The sequence below is a fragment of the Nyctereutes procyonoides genome, unplaced genomic scaffold (genome assembly GCF_905146905.1).
Source record: "Nyctereutes procyonoides isolate TBG_1078 unplaced genomic scaffold, NYPRO_anot_genome, whole genome shotgun sequence".
In the NCBI taxonomy this organism is placed as follows: Eukaryota; Metazoa; Chordata; class Mammalia; order Carnivora; family Canidae; genus Nyctereutes; species Nyctereutes procyonoides.
Window position 1 is genome coordinate 48,630,710 of NW_026575146.1, and position 22,556 is coordinate 48,653,265.

The window sequence follows — 22,556 nt, forward strand, 5'->3', positions numbered from 1 at the left end:
TCTTTTCCTTTTGACTTGCCTTTTTTGGGGTCTGTCTTCCCTGCTGTGTTCTGTCTGTATTGCCTCCTGCTTTTCCCCAGGCCCGGAGGAGCACACAGCACATAGTAGGCCCCCAGTAAGTGCTCACTGAATGAGCAGACACATGGCATTATTGTCATCTCATTTTATCTAGATCAGCAAATTGAGGCTGAAGTTGTTAAGTGTCTTGGCTGTGGAAGGCCCAGCATTAGAGGGTGAACCCAGGAGCTTAATCAGAGCTCTTGCTGTTTCTGCCCCAGTGCTTTGGGACAGTGCCTTGAGAACCCCCAGTAGGATTCTCAGAGGTGCCTATGCTCCCTCATAGAAGATAATCTGGATGATCTAAATGGATCCCAAGCCCTTGTGTTTCTTAGAGGAGATTCTGCTTGGTTCCAGATGCTTCTCTACACCTATCCAAATCTTAATTTTTCAGGTCAGACCTTTGTTTCTTCTCTCTGGAAAGTCCAATAGTCACCCTGTTTCTTCCAGTACCAGCTCCCCTCAGCCTGCCTTTGGACTGGTGAAGGAGCCATACATAGCCTTGCTGGGAGAGCTCTCAAGTTAGTTCCCAACAGCTGAGCTGGCCTGAGGGGAGCCCAGGCATCTGTACAGTTGTATTTTCCTGTTTTTTGAAGCTTCCCAGGTGATTCTAATGGACAACCAGGGATGGAGATCAGGGGCCTTTCTTAGTGAGAAAATTAGGACAGGTAAGTCAAGTACATGTACATGTACTGTGAGGCCTGCAAAGTTCTCGGTACGGCCAGTTCCCTTTGTTGCTGAACACCAGAGAAAGACCAGAAATCGACCCTTTTTTCCTGCTCAAGCATAGGCACGATGGCTTCTCAGGTCTTTGACCGAGCCACTAAACTTCTCTGGCCCCAAGCCCTCTCCCACCCCATCTTCTGCCCATGTTCTAGTCCATGCTCTTTCAGCTGGAACATGGACACTAGAGTGCCATACGTAAAAACACGCCAGATCATCAGGCTAGAGTAGAAAGCTGTCAGGAGTCCGCTACATCTTCATGTCCCGTGATATGAAAAACATTTTCCTGGGACACCTAGGTGGCTCAGTGGTTGAGTGTCTGCCTTCGGCTCAGGTCATGATCCCGGGGTCCTGGAATCGAGTCCCGTGTCAGGCTCCCTGCAGGGAGCCTGCTTCTCCCTCTGCCTGTGTCTCTGACTCTCTCTCTGTGTCTCTCATGAATACATAAACAAAAAGTCTTAAAAAAAGAAAGAAAAGAAAAAATAATTTCTCTGAGTTTGTCCTGGGACATGGGGGGCCTGGGGTCTCTCTTGCCACATGGGTGCACCCTCAAGCTCCTGCTGCTGTTGGGACCACCTGTGTACATCTAAGCAGTGCTTGCCGAATGGCAACACGGGGCCAGGTTACTACTGGCTGCCTAGCTGGAGTGAAACTCCAGGAAACTCCAGTTTTCAGGAAACTCTGGGAGAAGTTCACCCAGGATGATTCATTTGTTTTGCGAATTCTGACAATAGACCACTTACTGTATTTTTCCTGTTCTGAGGCAAACAGTTGATACCTAGGCCAAACATCAGGAACAAGGGCAGATCCCTGCTTGAGCAGGGAGGGGTTGACCTGCTGGGGGGTAGGGGGGCGTATGGGTCCCCAGGGTCCTCAGGGCAGGAGCTGCCAAAGCACATAAGGAGCCATGGAGGGGAACAGATCCATGAGTGACTCAAGACACACCAAGAAAATCCTCTGTGGCACAGCTCACCTCATGCTGCTGTAAAGTGGCTTCAAGTTTTAAGAAAAAAAAAAAATCTTCCATTTTGGGTGACTTGTGAAGGCTCATCTCTGCTGTGAAACTTCACATGAGAATTCTTTTTGATCAGTAGTTCAGAGCCCCTTTTGTGAGGAGGGTCAGTCTGATGTGTTATTAAGAAAAGTTACGTGGTCAAAGCTTGTGAATGATTCATGTTAAAAGTAAATAATAAATTAGGGCAGATTCAAAGTCTGCTTTCTTGAGCAGGAGGGAAATGGATGGGATGACAGCTTTGGAGCTGGAACCCTGCAAACCCCAGCACCTGCTTCATCTCAGCAGAAACCCACAGTTGTGTCAGGCTCCCTGGGATGCTTGGCCATGCCCCCGCGAGTCTTTACCTCTGCAATCCTTAGTCTCTTTTTCATAGTAAGTTCCCACTGGGCACTCGTCCAAACACTGTCCATCATAGAAAACCAAGGAGGGCTCAGCACAGAGGTCACAGTCATCGGCTGAGGGGCCACTACACTCCAGACAGTCTTCGTGGCAGGGGACACACTGGCCTAAGTCCGCATAGAAGCTTTGGGGACAGGATTGATGACACATATCCTTGTACAGGAACGATTGAGGCATACATTCTAGGGGAAAGAGGATGCAGCAAGTTACCCCCAGGACACAGGAGAAAGGAATTCATTCCTTTTGTAGTGGGCTGGCCTGTCCGGACCACACCGGCTCCTTTGTTCTGAGTGTTTCATGTACGTGCCCCATGACCTCTCTAAGCTTTGGGAGAGAAGACCACATAGGGTGGCCTGATGATGTGGCGCTGGGTTTACAGCCTGAAACGATCTGCCCCTTGGAGGTGTAAAAAAAAAAAAAAAAAAAATGCAGTGCTGTGGCAGACCAGCTATGGCTGAGGTGCTGGAGGTATTGTTGACGACCCAGAAAACTTGCTCTATTCAATCCAAAAGTGGTTTAAAAATCCTTGCATTAGTTAAATTTTCATTCAATGATAGGGTAGGTCAGTGACATAGACATGGTTGCTCAGTGTGAGGAATGCATTGTGGGTTTCTTTCATTTGTATTCATTCTCTTGAGGGAAACCAAGAAAACATACTCAGTCACACCAAGAGAATCCTTTCGATAGAACAGCACCAGTTAAATGAATCTTGCTCTGGAAAGGAAATTAGCCCTTCTTGGAGATAATACCAGAAAAAAGAATTCCTAGCCAGAGTGCTATTCTGTCACCTGAACTTTTCTTTCGTATCTTTTGTGACAGTGGCAATTCTCTAGCTACCTCTGTGTTCCATTAATATCAGCCTCTTCTATAAGATTTTGGGCTCAAAGAGGCAGGAACTTTGGGTTCTTATTTTTATCTCTAGCAGCTGGGATGGTGAGTGGCACACTCCTAAGTGCTCAGTACACCTGTGCGGAAGAAATCATGCAGCAAAGGGGTTTGCATTTGTCTTGGCTTGAAGAATCTATATGGGAAGGCATTAAACTCATCTTTGATTTCCTCAGTGATGTGCACAGAGGTGGTTATATTTCAGTAAAGGTAGGGAGACTGGTTCTCTCCATTCTGCATGGGCACCCTCCCCACCCAGCTCAGATCATCAGTCCCCAGGGAGGGTGGTTTGTGAGAGCCACACTCTCCCCTGGGATGCTCCCAGGTACCTTTGCATGTTTTCTCATGGATGCAGTCCTGACACATCTCAGGGCAATGCTTGCACACCCCCTCCATGGCCACGTGCCTCTCAGGGCAGGCTTCCCAGCATGCTCCCTGGTGCAGGATGAGGCTTCCTTGGCAAGAGTGGCAGTTGGTGGCATTTCCTTCACATGTTCTGCAAGGAGAGCTACAGGGCATACACGTACTGTCTGCTGCGTAGAAGCCCCTGTGTGGAGGACAGAGCACACCTGGAGAAGCTTTCCAACTAGGGAAATGAGTCATGCTTGGTGGCACAGGATTTGGGACTTGAAGAAAAAACTAGAGGGACTATTGCTATTGTGGGACCGAATGAGGCCATCAGACTTCCCAAGAAAGAGCAGTTAGAAATCAAATCTGGGAGGAGAAAAAGGAAAGGTACAGGCATTATCCTTGTGAATTTGGTTTGTTTAAAGACAATTTGTGTTAATTTGCGTAGAGTTTGGCTATCTTCCGGGTTCCCATTTTATCTCCTAATTTCTTTTCTTTTTTAATTAGAGCCTTATGTTAGAGTAGAAGATGCTTTTAATGCATTTTTAATGAAAAATTTTAATTTAATAAATTACTGAATTTAGTACTTAATATAAAATGATCATTCATAATTAGGTTAAGAAGTTGTTTTTAAAAAGCTCCAAAGGTTTAATGCCCTATAAAATTGGAACTGCTTTTGCTTTCCGATGCTCTCATCCAACCTCTGGTGGCTTCTTTTAAACACACACACACAACATTAGCACACAACATCAAATGTATTTACAGTAGCTGTCAGTGGAGTATATATTTATGTGACTGACTTTCTTCAAGGTGGATTCTGATGTCTATATGTATATTATACCTCTGAATGATTACATTATCATGCCATAGACATCTCTCACTGATTGGTGAACATAGTACATATGAAAGCCTCAACCTTTTCAAATATATCAAAGATGAAGGAAATATAAACAATTTCTTTGAGGAAGAAAGCTGAAGGAAAAGCTAGAGCTTGCAAAACAGGAAAATCATAAACCAGTGTAGAGAATATGGACTTCTGATGTTCTAGGTATCTGTTCCAATTGTTTCCTATAATTTTCAACCTGTTTGTCAGCTATTGCCGTAATAGTGCTGTGTGACAAAACACCCCAAAACTCATCACCCGTGCATCTGTGGGAAGGCAGATCTAGGCTGAGCTTGTGCTCAACGAGGCATATGTCATTGTACAGGGAGAGCTCAGGCATGTACTCCAGGGGAAGGAGGCTTCGCCCTGCGATACACAATGGACCCAGGTCTTCTTCATGTCCCTTTATCTTCCCTAGCATAGGGACCTACTGGAGCACATTCTTCTCTTAGCCAGAACAGAGCACAAGAAGGCAGGTTCATCCAGGCAAACAGGTTTTAAGCCTCTGCTTCCCTTCTGCTAATATCCTGTTGGCTAGAGCAAATCAACCCGGCCCAAAGTCAAGTGTCAGAGAAATCCATTCTGTGTCTTGCTGCAAAGTGACAAGCAGAGGGCACGGGGACTTGGAGGGGTGAAGAACTGTAGCCAATTACTCAGCCTACTAGAGTCCTTTTTGAATCCATGCCAATAAGCAATCCTATATGACGTCTTGATGTTTTAATGAACTCATTCACATCTGTTCAATCATTCTTTTAGCCATTCTTCTATTTATTCAGTAAACAAAAATAAACTGAATGTATCAGGAAGATATAGGACAGGGGTGAATAAAGGTTACATACCTAATGTAGTTTTAAGAAAGAAAAATTGAAAATGAAGCAGTTTAGGAGAAGAGGGGGAACCAAATAGTATCTGGATGAAAGCTACAAGCAGGCTCCCCTATCCAGTAGTATCTTAGGTTTTTTTGGACCATGATGGAGAACAAAGACACCACTGCTGTGTCCAATCAAGGCAATCTGTTAAAAATGAATTTGGCGAGACAGTGGATAGAAATACTTTACACACCCAATAAAAGTTTGATTAAATTTGAGAAATTTGAAGGTAGGTGGATTTAGTGCATTCTCAAAGCTATCATGTCTTCTACCTGAATGAGAATTTGGAGGATTCATTGTTTCTGTGTGTGTGGAGGGATTTGACTCCACCCCAGGAAAGGTCTGGCTTTCCTCCCTAGTGAACCTCTGAATTTGTAGAATTTCCCAAGTGGTAGGAATGTCCTTGTTATTCATCATTGTCCTTGTTATTCATCATCCTTTCTGGAAAGGAAGGACTCAGGGTGGGACTGGCCACCCCCTGTAGTTTTAGAAGGGGGCACTGACCCCCCCGAAGGCCAAGAGATTGGAGGCTTTGGGCCACGTGATGTTACTTGACCTCTGGGGAATTTTCAGCACTACGCCTAGTCAAGGTCTCTGCAGATTTGTTTCTGGATACCAAACACAAACAGTTTGAGTAAGAATTTGTAAAGATGTAGCGCTAAGAAACCTTTTCCAGATTCTTCTCCTAGGAGAGTCTGTGCATGTCCTACAGTATGCTCAAATAAAAGGAATGGATTCAGGCAAAAAAGAGAAAAAAAATATGAAGTGCATGGGATCAAGTTTGCTAATCTGTTGATTTAAATAGAAAATTTATCCTGGCTAATCAGGGTGAGTCAGGATATTCACAAGGGTCTAAAACATGGAAGAATGACGAGAAATAGAAAAATGTCCACGTGATTTGATATGAAAAAGACTCAAATGGATATTATTTTTTTCAATGGTTTGTTTAGTGATTCTTTCCCTACTAGCATAACATTTTATCCACTTCTAATGTTAAAGCACAATACAAAAATATTGAAGACTATTGCTAACTAAAAAATATGTCAATCCCAGAAACTTGTCAGGAGGCAGCCATAAGGTTCTTCACTTTCTGAAAGCAGCTTTCTCTACACATGTTATGGAGAACAAAGGTAAAAGAAATATAGGGGAAATAATTAAATTTCCTGATAACTTACAGCCCATTGACAAGTACTTGGACAGGCAGAGTGAATTTTCTCCAGGACCTCAGCTGCATCAATGTCAATACTTTGCTGGAGGTCCAAGGCAACCTTAGCTTGACATTAGCTCAACCTGCAGGCTTCTGTAAAATTCCTTTGGAAACTTCCTTTCTCCCCACACTCCACCCTCCTCTTCAAGATACATGTTAGCAATCATCCCCCAAACATAAGGCCCACTGATCTACATCTGAAGGGCTTCCAGGACTAAGGTTTTACTAGACAGGAGTAAGTGAGTTTTCCCCAACAACAGCTAGCCCCTCAAGGTCCTTGCTTCTGAATCCTTAGAGACTTATACTCTCCCTAACCCCCTTCCAACTTGAAAATATATGAGTATCCATTCCTTACGACTCCAGTATGGCTCTTTCTGCCCACAGGTCTTGTCCCTGTGCTTTAATAAAACCACCTTTTTTTGCACCGAAGATGTCTCAAGAATTCTTTCTTGACCATTTGCTCCGGTACCCCAACATCTCACATCACACAGATCTTCCCAGTGATCTGCCCTCCTGTCTTCTCCCTGCATTTACAAAACTTTTTTTGTTAATATTTTATTTCATTGTTTAGTTAAGAAGAAAAATAATATTTCTTTTGAGAAGAAATGGCCACTTGCCTTAAATTGTTAATTTCAAAGTACTCTAGACTGAAGTTTTTCAGCCCAGACAAATATATGTAACAAAAGCTGAATAGTTCTGGAGCTTCACCTCCAGACACTTTTATAGACACCTATGACAGTGACTGCCAGCACTTAAAGTAAGACTGTATTTTTCTTCTATCAGAGCTTCATATCTTTCACATTTGGTGAATTTGAGCACACTTTTTTTTGTTACCTTTTAAACAATCACTATAATGATGTATGTTACTACTTAAACTTTTCTTTTTTATGAACATATACCATATTTGAAAAAGTGGTGGTCACTAATGCTGACATGGTAATTTTTTTAAAAATTTTATTTACTTAAGTAATCTCTACATCCCACTTGGGGCTCTAACTCATGACCTGGGGATCAAGAGTCACATACTCTTCTGACTGAGCCCGCCAGGCACCCTGACTTAGAAGTAATTCTGAACATTTGGGTACCATTTCATTGCAGGTTATGTTCCTGTTACAAATATTACTGCTGGTTTATGGGGGATCACACCCAAAAGGGTGATTTTTCAGAAATAGCAATGAAGCTATGAAGCCAAACTGGATATTATATGTTTCTCAGACTTTATCTTCCCTGTTTTTTTCTGTAAACACAAATGTAGGGGACCTACAGTAACAAAGCTACCCAAAGCAGGGGAACACTTGCTCATGACTCTGTAGTCTGCAGGACTTTCAGACCTGTTAGTAGCTTCCCTACTGCTCAGAAAACACAACAATTTTTGGTTACTGTGTATCTGCATACTCTCCTATTGCTTCAGAAGAGTGGCTTGATCCAGATTTGGAGAAGTGTTGAGTAATCAACTCATTGGAGGAAGGCAAAATGCTGCTCTTCCTTCTTCACTTTACTGCATTGTCTATTCCTATAACATTCAAAGAATCCAAGATAGAGTTGGTGAAGGGTGGTTATGATTAAATTGCCACCATGGCAAAGGTAAACGAAGAGGCAGAGATTGACTTTGGGACATAGATTATTGACCTTCACCTTTGTTTTACTATCATGTCTTGGCTAACTTTGCTGCAGCTAGAATGTGGTTGCTGGAGCAGCAGGGCTGGGAGTTCCCTGACTCTGTCTTACAGCATCCTTCCTCATCTCCCTGGGTTCTCTTACTCTAAACTTTTCCTTCCATTCCCCTACATTTTTTCCCTGAGAAAATCCTTCAAGAGCTATTCACCAGGGGTGCCTGGGTGGCTCAGGTGGTTAAACATCTAACTCTTGGTTTCAGATCAGATCATGATCATAGGGTCATGGGGTTGACCTCTCTGCTCAGCTTGGAGTGTATTTGAGATTCTTCCTTTCTGTCTCCTTCTCCCTCTCCCCCCTTGCATGCACATGCATGCTCTCCCTCACTCTCTCTCTCTCAAATGCATAAATAAAAATCTTAAAAAGGAAAGAGCTATTCACCAGTATTGGTATCTGAAAATCCAGATACCCAGGTAGGGAGGTACCGAGGAAATATGCTATGTAAAAGAAAGCAGCCTCAAAGATCCCCTTTTGTAGGATTCTATTTGTATGAAATGTCAAGGAATAAGCAAATCTATATAGAGAAAGTAAATTAGTGGTTGCTTAGGGATGGGGGAAATTGGGAGTTTCTTTTTGGGGTGATGAAAATATTTTAAAATTAAACATGTTGATGCTGCACAATTCTGTGAATATACCAAAAACCATTGAATTATACACTTTGTATGAGTGAATTCCATGGTATGTGAATTGTATTTCAAAAAAGCTATTCTTAAAAAAAAGAAACCCCAGTTAGATGAGAAGTTGGCATTGTATAATGACTAAGCACATGGGCTTGAGTGCTAGGGAGATTTGGGTTAAAATCCTAACCAAACCACATATTTGTTGTGTGATGCTGGCATGCTACCTCTTCCCTCAAATGGCAGAAAACAGTAGTATCTGGATAAGAGGATTCTTGTGAGATTAATGGTCTCGTACATTTGGAGCCCTTAGCCCTGTGCCTGGACAGCACAAGCACTCAATAAGTACCTGGTTTTAAGTGGCTTCCTTTCTCTTGGAAGTTCTTAGCCCTTTGTGTTATCTAGGCCCTAAGAAGTATGACACTGATTGATGTAAGTCTCCCCTACTGGACTCTAAGCCTTTTGCAGGCTCTGACTTCTTTCAGTTAACTTAACTTAGCTTCTACTATCGATTCTTATGCTAAATATTTATCTGCAGAATTGAACTGAATATGCTTGGTTTCTACACTAGATTGGAAGCTTCTTGAGTACCCTGACTTATGTTTGTACCCTACAGGATCTATATAAGCAGAAGCAGATACAGATACTGATGATCTATCTCTAGCCACGACTGAGATAGATCTTGTAGAGTGATCTAACATCAAACTCTTTTCATTGGTGAGCAAATGAAATTTCGAATTCCTTAAGACAGATTCTGTTGATCACCCCTCCAAACTCCTTTCTTGCCTCCCTCTTTCCAGTCTTCCTGGCTGTCAGTGTTCTGATATTATTTGAGTGTTTAGGAGTGAATCTTGTGTAGCCTAAACTGATCCTTCTATTTCCATCCTTCTTGCCAGATGTAAGTGATGCATTCTGGCTAATGAGATGTGAAGGGAAGTCAGAGGAAGCTTTCCTTCCTTTTAAAAAAGAGACAGAGGAGAGTCTCTGGTTGTTGCAGAGTAGGGCGGTGAGGTTTGGAGACGGGGCAGACAGCGTGGCTCAGGGGAGGGCAAGCTAAGAAAGATACAAGAGCAAAATGGAAAGACTGTGGGTGTTTAATGAAGTGTTGGCCACTGATGTAACCAATGCTGGATTTTAAACTTTTGTTATATGAGATAATAAACCCCACATTGTCTCAGTCATCCTTCTTAGAATTTCTGCTGCTTGTCACTGAAAAGTTTCGTGACACACTTTTCCATTTGCTGTTCCCACTTCTTTTTTTTTAACCCCTGGAGGTGGAAGCATTCAGGGGAAGAGAAAGGCATTACAAACCAGAGGACTGAGGAAACCACGAGAAATCAATAAATAATTAACCAGGTATTATTCTATATTTATTATTCACACCTCACACCTCACCTACTGTAACCATTTAAAGAGAGATTCATGTGTCCACAGCCTCAAAGACAACTCTTTGATCATAAACACCAGGTGGAAAAAGAGCATACTTTCACAAAAGTAAAAAACACGTACATATAAGAGCCACCAGGGAGAAGCGTGCATCTGGCCTTATGTACGTTTTGGCTGCTGTGGCGCATGGTGATGTCAGAGGCACGAGGGGACACTTCCAGAGGCTCTGTAACCAGGGAGGGGAGGAGGTCTTTGGTGCCAGAAGGAATCGCTGTAAAAGTACCGTAGGAGGAGGAACCCGAGTGGGACGTGGAAGGAAGAGGGAAACTTACTCAGGGCACGTGGTGTAGCACCTGCCTTCGTGGAGGAAGACAGGGAAGTCTGGCCAAGTCTGGCACTTTCTGCAAAGATTGGCTCCGGAGCAGGATGCGCAGTCCTCGGTACAGTTCTCACACCTGCCATTCCTCGCCGAGGGCCAGGTGCCTTCGGGACAGGAGGAGACACAGGCTTGGGCCAGCAGATAGGTGCCTAGAAACCCAGGGAAGGAGGCAGAGCAGACGGTCATCGTGTGCCTGGTCCAACGGCGCACACGTCCATGCAGAGAACAGATGCTCACAACTGCTGTTTTAAACCTCTCCAAAGGCCTACATATGGGGAACACTTAATTCCAGCAAACCAAAGTATTTATTAGTGATGCTCAGTCTTCCACAGTGAGTTAAATCTCCAGAAAAGAAATAGACAGTGGGAGGCTTTTGCCTTGTTTCTTTTACTTTCCTACTGGTGTTGGTGTAGGTCCCTCTGGGGCCTCCCTTTGCCCATTTGGGTTATTCACACCATCGCCTGTCTTCCTGTAAGGCAGTTACCCCTGTGCGGCTCAATGGTGTCTATTCTGCTTCCCCAAAGCCTCTCCCGCTCGACACTAACATAGAAGCAACTCTTCCATCCAACGCCACCTGGAGTGGACAGTCCATCTTTTTATCTTTTTATTTTTATTACTTATTTATTTAAATTCAAGTAGCCAACATATAGCATATCATTAGTTTCAGGATGCTGTGTTCAATAATTTATCAATTGCTCATCACACCCAGTGCTCATCACATCATGTGCCCCTGCTTATGCCCATCTGGATCTTCATTTTTAATTGGAAAAAAAATGGGGTAACATCATTATTGAGGAAAATGATTTTAAAATCACCCTCGACTCCAAAATCCCAAGAAAATTCCTTCAATTTCTGTTTGTAAACTTCTATATTTCATACTTTTAAACGGTTTTGCCTCCCATCCCACTATGTACATTGCACATTCCCACACAATGACCACTTTAATGGTCACTTTTAATTCTTAAATTCTCAATAGTGATGTTAATAAAATACCTCCTGAATTCAGGGAAGTTGTTTCTGATGTTTTGTTATTATAGAGGATGAAGCAGTTCATCTGTTGAGCTGTTAGGTTGTACTTGAGTTTGTTTTTTTTTTTTCCTCCTCTAAATTCAGAAATGAAGAAGGGAAGAATGGGTAGGGTATTTACCCTCCCCTGGAGTCTCTACCCTAAGTTCTCTTGTTTTGGCTAATGTGCTTTAAAGAGTAGTGGAACCCCTAGAAATGTCAGGTACCCAGAGACCCTAACAAAATCTGTGGCCAAATCAACAGATAAGTTCATCACGCCTTTGGATAAGAACATTAACATTTTTCTTTTCTTTTCTTTTCTTCTTTTTTTTCTTTTTCTTTTGAAAGCCAGTTGCTTTTAGGTTTTTTTTTTTAAATATTTTATTTTTAAGTAATCTCTACACCCAACATGGGGCTTGAACTTACAAGCCCAAGATCAAGAGTTGCATGCTCCACAAACTGAAAGGTGCCCCTGAAAATCAGTTTTTATTAGAGGTCACTCTTTGGGTCCCTGCATTTTTCCAGGGTATCTAGTGTGACAGGAACAGTGAGGAGACTCGATCAAATCCTGCAAACCTTTTACATAATGATGCTGATGTACATGAGAGACAGTGAATTGGCTTGGCCACTGCCACCTCTTGGCATATTCCACACTGACCTTTTGGACATGAAGTGCACTGGGTTGCAGATTCACCACAGGTTTTACAAGAAGGATGACATGGCTGGTGTTCTCTTAAAATGTCTGTGTAGGGACAGAAACCAGAAGTCAGTGTCCTTTGAACAGGTTCATACATTGTATTAACATGTTGGAAAGGATCTCATGTGTAATCTTCCTTCCTGCCCTGAATAGAACCTCTTCAATTTTGCATTGGTTCAACACTGGTACCTGCTCATTACCTGCACGGTAGACTTAATTCATTTATTTTTTCTCTTTCTTCCAATGGATTATCAAGACATTGTTTGCAAACGTCCAGTGACAGGATAGCCTTAAATACAAGGAGGCTGTTTGAACTAACCGGTGTTCCTTCTTTCATATATTAGAAATCTGTAGGAGTGTGTGCTGTGTGTATGCATGCATGAAAGAATTTTCTAGTTAAAGGTCATCACTTCTCAAGATTCTTAGGTGACCATTTCTCTTCACTCCAAGATGATAACAGAATTCATTGTGTCTTTTGTAGAGTAACTTTTTCTTTCCTTCCTCTCTGCACGCCCCCCCCCCCCTTTTTTCTTGTTCTTTGGAACCAGGTTTCATAATCGGTCGATGTTTGGGTTTCTGCGTTCTTCAGAGTAGCCACTGTGGAATGCAAACTTAAATTTATCTCCTTCTAAATCATCATTAAACATTCACATAATGGAGCCACCTGTGAGCTTTCTGGTCGATCAGGTGATCTGTAGGCCATCCCAGGTCAAGGCACCATTAACCTGGGAAACACTAGAGGTGTTCTTTTCTGCCTTACCCCACCCCCAACTTGAGAGCATTAGGTGGCCAGGCTTTTCCAGAGAGTCAGCAAGTCCACAGGACAATGTCAAAGAGCTACAGACTAGCCTTAGTGGCATCACTCAGTGAGTACATGAGATCTTGACTGAATCTCTGGAGCTGCTTGGAATCAGCATGAGTCTCACAGGAGAAAATTTGAAAAAGAAGTTCTAGCTCAGGATGTGTGATATGAATGACCCTGACCCTCAGTCAATTGTTCTTGTTGGCATCTCCCCATCCCTCTCCCTTCCTTCCCTCCCTCTCTCGCTTCCCACTCCTTCCTGCTTCTCCTGAGAGTCAGTCTGACACAGTTGGTTCTGTAGTCACACCTGCCTTCAGAGCCCAGCTGTGCCGCTTACAGGAGGGTAACCATGGATACGGTAATTAAACTCAGAGAGTCCTATTTTCCATGCCTCTAGAATGAGAGCAAATGGTGGTTCCCTTACAGAACTGTCGTGGGAACTGAATGAAACAGTGTGTGTAACACGCACACACAGCGGCACAGTAAATGCTAGACCTTCTGCTTCCTTCCTGCCAGTTTCCTCTGAGGTTACCCTACCTCCCCATTTCCCAGCCTTGGACTTGAGTTCTCTTTTCCCTCCATTCAATATGGAGTGACACCAGGGGGCATTGCTTGGTTTCTCTGAAGGCTTGGTTAATTAGCTGCAGAGATTTGCCACAGAGAAAACTAGGGGTAGGTAGGTAGACAGATTGGTGTGGGTGTAGATATAGACAGATAAACATCAATGACCATCCTGCCATGCTAAGTGTCAGTTCTCTTTCTAGTCTGGAGAAAGAAATATACCCTGGTTTTCCAGAAGACTGAGTCACTGGTGAACGGTCCCTTGTGGGAGCTGGGAAGAGTTCAATTAGCCTTGTGCACAGCAGTACCAGGCATAGGAACCTCACAAGAGACAGCGGGAATCTCCACAGGACCTAGTGTCTTCCCGAAGGCCTTTTAAACCAGCAATTCCACTTTTGTGTAAATAATTGAAGGAAATGAAATCATAGTCCTCAAGAGGTACCTGTACTCCCATGTTCACTGCAATAGTCAAGACATGGAAACCACCTAAGTGTCCATCGGTGGATGAATGCATAAGGAAGATGTGGTATATGTATACAAAGAAACACTATTTAGCCATAAAAAAGGAGATTTTGCCATTTGCAACAAATGGATAAATCTTGAGCATTATGCTAAGTGAAACACGTCAGAGCAAGAAAGACAAATACTCTGTGATTTCGCTTCTGTGTGGAACCTAAAAAGAACCCAAACTCCTAGAGTAGATTGGTGGTGGCCCTGGGTAGGGTAGGGGTAGGGGTCAGAGGAATGGATGAAAGGACACCAAAAGGTACAGACTTCCAGTTATAAGATGAAAAAGTGCTGGGGCTGTAACATCCAGCATGATGTCTATAGCTAATACTCTTGTATATGTGAAAGTTGCTGAGAGAGTAGCTCTTAAAAGTTCTCACCACACACACACAAACACACACACGCACGCACACGCACACACACAAGGTAATGTTAACACTACTGTGGTAATCATTTTACCATATATATACATCAAATCATCACATCACACACGTTAAGCCCGCCCAATGTTACATGTCAATTATATTTCAATGGAATGAAAAACAAGATACTTCATGTCTGAGAGGAGTTCTTAAAAAAATAATAGCAAAATAATACTTATCAGACACCTTGAAAATCTTTAGTATTGTATATTGAGGCCAATGGCCAAATTTTTCTCCCTCCAGGTATTGAATTTATCATTTTTATACTAAACTTTTTTATTTACAAAGATATGAGATTTTAATGAACTTTCTCAGTTTTTGTTAAATATAATGTATATATCTACATATATGCATGTGTTTATAATTACATACGTCTCACATTCTGGCAATTTGGTATTTTACTGTGAAACGTTGGTTATAAAATTCTGTAATGCCTGCATGCTACCACTAGAGGGAGATCTGTACACACAGTTAACAGCAATTACGTGCGGCAATGGATTGTCCCTGCCAGACAGGGACTTTTTTCATAAAAGATTAGTGATTTAATCACAACAAGTAAAATTTGACCTTGAGCATAGTTTTTCTTTTCTTTTCTTTTCTTTTTTTTTTCTTTTTCCACTCCAGAAATTCTGGACTGGACAAGACCTCAAAGAAAAAAAAATTACCCTGACCAGGAAAATGTAGTGTCTCTTCTTCAGAAACGACTATAGCTAAACCATATAAAACAGAAGTTTTATTTTTAAAAACTTTGTTTTAAATAAGCAATACTAACACAGTTTAAAAACCGAATAAAGGGAATATATCGTGAAGTACCTCTCCGTCTTTTTCATATAAACTATATCTATTCACACTGTTTATCACATTGCCTTTTTTTTTTTTTTTTTTGTAATGTATTTTCGGGCCCATTCTCTATGGCTATATAAAGAACCCCCTCATTCTTCTTTATGACTCCATATTGTTCCATTGCATGGATGTATCATAGTTCATTTTTCTAACTGAGAACTCTTGGTGACCACTTAGTGTTTATTTGTTTTTTCCAATCTCAGCTCTTCCAAATAACACTACAGTGACAGGGAAGGCAAAAAGCGCTCTTCCAGCCTATTCTTATAGAGCTGCAGGACCAGAGCCTTCTCTTTCTCTTGATAGCCTCTCCCAGAGATAACCACTCAGCACATCAGGAATTCTCTTAAATGCTCCAGAAAGCTCCATTGCTGAATTTCCTCCCAGTCTTTGGCCTTTGAGTGCCTACGTTGTGGTCACCACCTCTTTCTGTTTTCCTTTTAGGAATTCTGCACCCCATTTCCTCCTTGTAGCCCAGCTTCTTGGGTTAGTTTCTATATCACAAAGGTTTTTGATTCAGTGCGATTGTCTTCTCCCTACTTCCCTGTTACCTCTTTTGATTTGAAACTTCCGCCGTGGCTTCTGTGGCAGGCTCTTCACCAAAGATGGACTTGCAGTGGGCACAGGCTCTTTTTTTATTAAAAACAAACAAACAAACAAAAAACAAAATAAAGTGTTTTATTTTTTTAATGCAAGAAAGATAAAGGTCAGTTTCGCCTCTCACCTTACCACTCAGAAGTGCCAGAGATGTGTTCTTCAGCCCGTAGGTTTCCCATCTTCATATTGAATGTGAGTGTATAATTACACATGGATGTGTGCATGTAATCATCTACGTCTTCTGCAAATACCATACTGACCATTTTGCATTTGATATTATTTTATAGGCATTTTTGCTATTAAAATTCTTCATACACTGTATTTTTAATTGTTTATGTATTTGCATGAACCGTAATTCACTTAATTTTTTCTTTTGTTACATTTTTAGATTGCTCCATCCCCCTCTTTTTTTGGTTATTATAAATAACTCTGTTATTGATATCTTTATACACATTATTAAGTCAAGACTCTGCTTGGCTCTTAGGCATCCCAGCTGACCATTATTTGCTGCCTTCTTTCTGGAACTATTTTTTCCCTGACCTAGCCTCCCCAAATTACTTGCTTTCTCATGACAGGGAAGATTGTTTTAAAAGTGAACTAGTGTTTCCTGTGTGAAGACAGGGTCAGGTTAAAGGGTTGGGGAGCAGTATAACTTTTATTGTGTCTTATTCTGTCCTGGGAGCTTTCTGTGTGTTCTCTCATTTAATTCTCAGATGACCTTGGCTGAAATAGTTCCATGTTCCTATTTTATGGGTGAGGGATTCGGACAAGATGAGTAACGTGTTCAAAGTCACACAGTTAGTAAAGAAGAGAGCCAGGATTTGAATTCTGGTACGCTGAACTCTAAAACCTACATGCACTAGAGAGACTTTTTAGTGATTTAATTAGGATTTTAAAATAGTTGGGAAAGAGGTCAAAGCAGTGGTGTAATATGACTTTTTGGAAAATAAAACAAAAAACTTGATTTGTAGTGTTTGCCAATTTCTGTGGTGTAAATACTCTCACCATAATGGATGTCAACCTACCAGTGGTTTAGTGATCCCCCAGTGAAATTCCTGGATATTTAACAATCAGTGCAAGTGGAGACAGGTGGTTCCTTCCTGGATCCAGTGGGCCACAGGTAATTATTTACTCATCCAGGGTCATGGGTTTTCTTCACTGAGTTCTGGTTTGTTAATTAAGTAAAAATAATGTTCTTATTTCTAAGTGAGGCAACCAGATAGATAGATAGATAGATAGATATAGATATAGAGAGATCTACAAAGTCCTTCTAAAAATCAGATTTTTGTGGCATTCTTAAAGTTCTCTAAGATTCGGGATCCCTGGGTGGCGCAGCGGTTTGGCGCCTGCCTTTGGCCCGGGCGCGATCCTGGAGACCCGGGATCGAATCCCACGTCGGGCTCCCGGTGCATGGAGCCTGCTTCTCCCTCTGCCTGTGTCTCTGCCTCTCTCTCTCTGTGTGACTATCATAAATTAAAAAAAAATTTAAAAAAAGTTCTCTAAGATTCAGTTGCTCACAGGCAACATATCTCCCCACCATTGAGATTTATTATTTACATGTGGCTCTCAGTGTTGTGACTGATTCTGGAATTCTAGGCTTCCTCTGGGCATAGGAATTAAGATCAAAAGACAGTCTAGTGAGAAATTGTTAGGATGTGGTCAAAGATAAAAAGTTAATTTGCCATGTCTGTATTTTGTAGATTAAACTATCATCATAATATGTAATTGGAGCCTGTGACAAACAAGGTTTTAATCGATGATGGAAATAGGTGGGTAGAGGAAATGTGCAGGAATTATTTCTGGGACTTCCCGGCACTACCAGGGGGAAACCACTTAAGAAAATCCACATGATTTAACAGTAATAGGGTAAACTGTTTCCATTCCCAACAATGGTTTCAGGAAAGCAGCCGAATCTGGGGCGTGCCACACCCGAACGTTTTCACCAATGGTTGCTCTGTGATGCCTGAGTCACTGCTAAAGCCTTTAGCAGCCTATTTAATGTTGGTTCTGCTGTCATGCAGGGACAGAGGGCTGAGTAATCTTCACAATAGATTGTGACTAAGACAGGGGATCCAGTAGGCATCTATGCTTCCATGCAAGGGATTCTTTGCTGGCAGGAGAACAGAGTTGGGCGGCCATCTTTGGAGATTCCTTTGTCTTGGCTGGAGGATTTACCAGGCATGGCCAACATGTGGGGAAAGCTCCATCCTTGGGTTGGGATGGGAGGTATTCCCACAGCGTGTGTAATTACAAAGAATGATGGTCCTCTCATTGTAAGTAGCCACCTCACTGAGAGAGGGGTTCAGTGAAATCTAGTTGGATTTTTATTTCAAGGCTATTTCCCCAACACATGCTGGCACAGATGATGGGGGCGGTTGCAGTCTCTGGATGCAAACAAGATCTTATTGTTTCCACTGGGAAGCCATGTGGGTGGAGGAATGGACTGAAGTTTGTCCCATTTCACCTTTTCTACATGGATCTGCAACTGTGTTGAAAACCACAATACCTTGCTGAGAGCACATAGGCAGCTATATTCTTTTATAACTGTTCTATACATTGTTGGAGCTCCCTCTGAGTTGACCCATGATGACTGCAACCTGCTTAGCATCATTTTAAAGGTGTGGCTAATTAGTGCCTGTTTTCTGGAACCTTCTGCCCTCCTATTACAGCCTCAACTTTGTTTTGTTTTGTTTTGTTTTGTTTTAAGAGAAGTCAGGAGTAAGATGTAGGCATTGGCTCAAATACACCCAGGACTTGAAGGAGTGCATTTCCACTTACTATCTACCTCAGTGGTGTCTAAATTCTGCTGGGGTAGCTGAGCTACCTCCTTACCTTGCTCAGTGAAGAAACAGTTTTTCCTCACTGTTAATAGTCTGCATGTCTGATTTCCTAGATCATAGAAAAGTACATCCATGTCATTGACTTTATTGCTTTTGTCCAGCCATGAGAAACATTCTCATCTGCTTCCCAAATCCCTTATTAGTGCTGGATCCCCAAATGGACTAACTCCTTCCTTTCTTCAAAAACACTATATTTTGACACTAGAAAATGCAGAGGGGTGGGTGTGGTGCTCTGACAAAGGGGAACAATCAAGGCTTGATTTCTGCTTGCAAAGTGCGTAGTCCAGTTGAAAGGGATGTGTAATCATTTGGGGAATCAAATCTGCTCTGACTCTTGGCTCCCTGGACCTTTTCATCATCTGGATGCCAGATAAAATACAGATGTTCTGAGCTAGAAACACAGCACCAGACTATTTTCCTCTTGGCTTGCACTGCCTCTTAAATGCCTGAATGCCAGACAAACTCGTTTTCAGCATTTGGGTCCAGTTATAATTCACAGAAGATATCCCAATCTGGATTGAATGATTGTCTTCCCAGCTATGTCTCTGAAACTGGCCCATGTTCTCCGTGGCCCTTGGCTGCTGGGTTTGTGATGGTCTCTGAGCTGCTTTTCCTTTAAGTCACACATGGTGACACTGTCGTGGTGGATAGTCGCCATGGATGTCCCTCCTCTGAAATCCAGCAAGAGCCTTTCTCCTGCCTGGGATCTATCTGTCTCCCCAGCCCATTGAAGACTCATCCTGGGCAGACCTCCTCTGCTGCTGCACTGAAATGACCTTTTTTTTAAAAAACAAATCCTTGCCTTGAAATCAAACGGGAGAGCATCCCTTGTTTTCATGAGCATCTCTGCATAGAATGTGAGTCAGATTTTTTCCAGCAGGTTTTGTTATTTAACCACCGGAGACACAGAGAGGTAATTGGAGTTTGTAACTACCTTGCAGAGAGGTCATTGGAGTTTGTAGCTTCTTTGCAAGGAAGCCTGTGACTGAAGCTCCTGTGTGAGGAGGTCAGTATTGAAGATGCAGGTAGGAAAGAACATGCATGAGCCTTTACTATTATATTGCAAGCTTCCACACCCTTCCTCCTGCCCCCATCAAAAATCCCCACTTTCCTTATCTGCAACTGGAGGAAGACTTTTATTTTATTTGAAAGACAGGGGAGGGGCAGAGGGAAGAGGAAGGGAGAGAGAGACACTCAAGCAGACTCCCCACTGAACGTAGAGCCGGACTCGAGGCTCAATTTCATGACCTGGAGATCATGACCTGAGCCAAAATCAAGAATTACATGCTTAATCAACTGAGCCACCCAGGCACGCTTGGAGGGGAGCTTTTAAAAGGCAACCTTGAATGATGCTAAGTTCTAATCAGCCAGCCAGATTAGCTGCCTCAGCTTAAGATCTAGTACTTTAGAGTGATTCTTCCTTGCCCAGCTGAAAAAGCCCACCCTTGCCAGTCGTTTTCCTTTCCCTTGGATCAAAGCTACTCTGAAATCTTTGAGACAATGGTCATTGGGCCATTCCCCTACAGTTCTCTCCTTACCTGCTCCGAGGTCTCCTCCACCGGATAGGCACTCCCTGGCCATACCAACCGAAAGGTGTGCTTGGGTTTCCCACCAGGTCAGATGCCAACCAACCACAGCCTCCTACCCAATCCTGCCCAAACTGGATTCCCACTCTGAGCTTTGGTTCACTGCCCTGCCTTTGTCTCTGGGATATCCCAAAAGCAAGTGTTAAGGTGGGAGAAGGCAGGCAGAGAAGGTAGCCAGACACCTGCTCATACTCTACCTCTCTCTTTCTTGGGAGGCACATACCATTCCAGAATTTGCCTTCCACGTGGGGCTGGGCAGGACCCACACACGTCCCATGCTGCAGCTGCAGTCCTTCCTGACAGCTGCTGCACTGGTGGGGGCCGAGGCCAACGCAGCTCTTGCAGGCCGGGTGGCAGGGCTCACATTCTCCCACTTCCGGGTTGCCATAGAAGCCAGGGCCACATCTCCTCACACAAGTGCCACCTGCATGAGAACAGAGAGGGGGCATGAGGGTGAGTCCCTGCCAGCTTGGCTTGGTGCTCCATGCAAGGCTGAGGGGAATCTCAGGACCAATTTTTTGTTTGAGTTTGTTTTTATAGAAACCAAAATGACATAAGCCTATTTCAACCAAGAAATGTGTCCTAAATCCAATATTTCAGTCCTCTTTCAACCAAACATTTAAGTTTGCTCAAGGGGCTAAGGGGTTAAGAGCATAGAGTAAAGAGCTTTAAATTCTTAGGGCTTAGGAAGAGAACAAATAAAATGAATCTCTGTGCAGAACTGCTGGGGATCAATGTGGGCTGTCCGCCGCACCATCTTCTCCTGCAAACATTCAAGAGCACTGGACTGTTAGTCCCTTGACTGGAAGACTCCTAGTGTGTTTCTTTCCTAACCATCTGGGATTGCCCAAAACCGAAGACAAAGGATCCTGTTTAACTTTTACAGTGCTTAGGAATATATAGCGTGGATTGAGTCTCAAGGCAAGAGTCATGGTTCTGAATATTCCAGGTGATTCATTCCAAGGCATTTATCTTCAATGTTCCCACCACCCACCCCCTTCACTCTTGTTTCCATCAGCTTGGAGATGTTTGAAATTAATTAGTGAACTAGGAACTCTGCTTCAGTAATAAAAGCAGAAGGAAGTAGTCCTGGCTAATGTTTATTTTCAAACCAAATTAAAATCCATCCTTGGACAAGAGGCATAGGAAAAGTCTGAAACCAATCAAGCAAGTGCTCTTATTTCTGGATGGGGCTTGGGAGCCTTCTTCTTCCTTTGTGCTATGCCATTCTCGGGCTTACCCAGGAGAAAGAAGCCCTCTTCACACCAGTAGCACTCATGCTGGTCACAGTTGCTACAGTTGGTATCACATGCTTTACATTCAAATTCTTCACTGTAGGTCTTCTCAGGACAGGTTTTATAACAGTGGTGGTCAAACCTAGGGAGGAAGAGATGGAGTTTCTTCCATGAGCTATGTTGATGTATTTCTCTCAACCACCACAATTTAATTTAATTTAATCCTTACATTTGTCTACACATCATTTTTTAACAGGTATAGATATTTGGGTTTCAAAGGCAAAAACTTTGTCTTGGTCTATGTATGGTCACTAAGCAAGTCATGAACCACCTTCCTCTGGACCCTGAGGACCCTTCACCCATCAGCTGTGAAGAGGCTGGGGAGAAGGAAAGGGTACTAATATTCATTTATGGAGTATGGATTTTGCATTAAGGCCTCATTTCAACTTCCATGCAATTCCCATATGGTGGCTATTACTCGTCTTGAATTTCTGGTTAAGGGAACTGAGTCTCAAGGTTAAGTACTCAAAGACCCATAGGGAGTTAAAGCCTTACCTGGGATTTGAATAGCTTGTGTGCTTTTGTCACATGGCAATAGGAAGGGGAGGTGATATTGAGACCTACCATCTTTGACTTGTAGAGTTGAATTCAGGGGATGATTCAGAGCTCATAAAGTACCTGCCTTCATCCTGGATTTTCTGACTCCTGATAGGGACAAGGTCTCCATGCAAACACTAGGAAACGGCTCAGTGTTGAGTTCAAGTAACATACCAAAATGTCTACAACTAGATTATTTATTATTATGATTTTTTACAGCTAGATTATTAATATTAAGAAGGAAGTGTCTTAGCTTGTACGTATTTATATTTTTATGCATATTATCCCTTCTTATTCTACATTCTAAGTGTTGTATTTCAGACTCGGTTGAATTACAGGCTCATGTGAAGGGGGAGTGGAATCAAGCTGATCTTTGCCCTTTGATGAATTTCAGAGCAATGACAAGGTATCTGAGGAAAGTTTTT

General features: G+C 42.6%; 1 protein-coding gene across 1 annotated transcript in view; it reads right to left on the bottom strand.

Annotated features, from left to right (window-relative positions):
• PCSK5 (proprotein convertase subtilisin/kexin type 5) overlaps positions 1–22,556 on the bottom strand; it is a 440,983-nt gene that overhangs the window by 29,760 nt on the left and 388,667 nt on the right. Inside the window, exons 26-32 of the mRNA XM_055310345.1 lie at positions 21,540–21,676; positions 20,523–20,723; positions 15,828–15,905; positions 12,106–12,189; positions 10,396–10,591; positions 3,409–3,626; positions 2,140–2,376 (exon numbers count right to left, since the gene is read on the bottom strand). Coding sequence (XP_055166320.1) covers positions 2,140–2,376; positions 3,409–3,626; positions 10,396–10,591; positions 12,106–12,189; positions 15,828–15,905; positions 20,523–20,723; positions 21,540–21,676 — 1,151 coding nt within the window. The remainder of the gene's footprint in view (positions 1–2,139; positions 2,377–3,408; positions 3,627–10,395; positions 10,592–12,105; positions 12,190–15,827; positions 15,906–20,522; positions 20,724–21,539; positions 21,677–22,556) is intronic.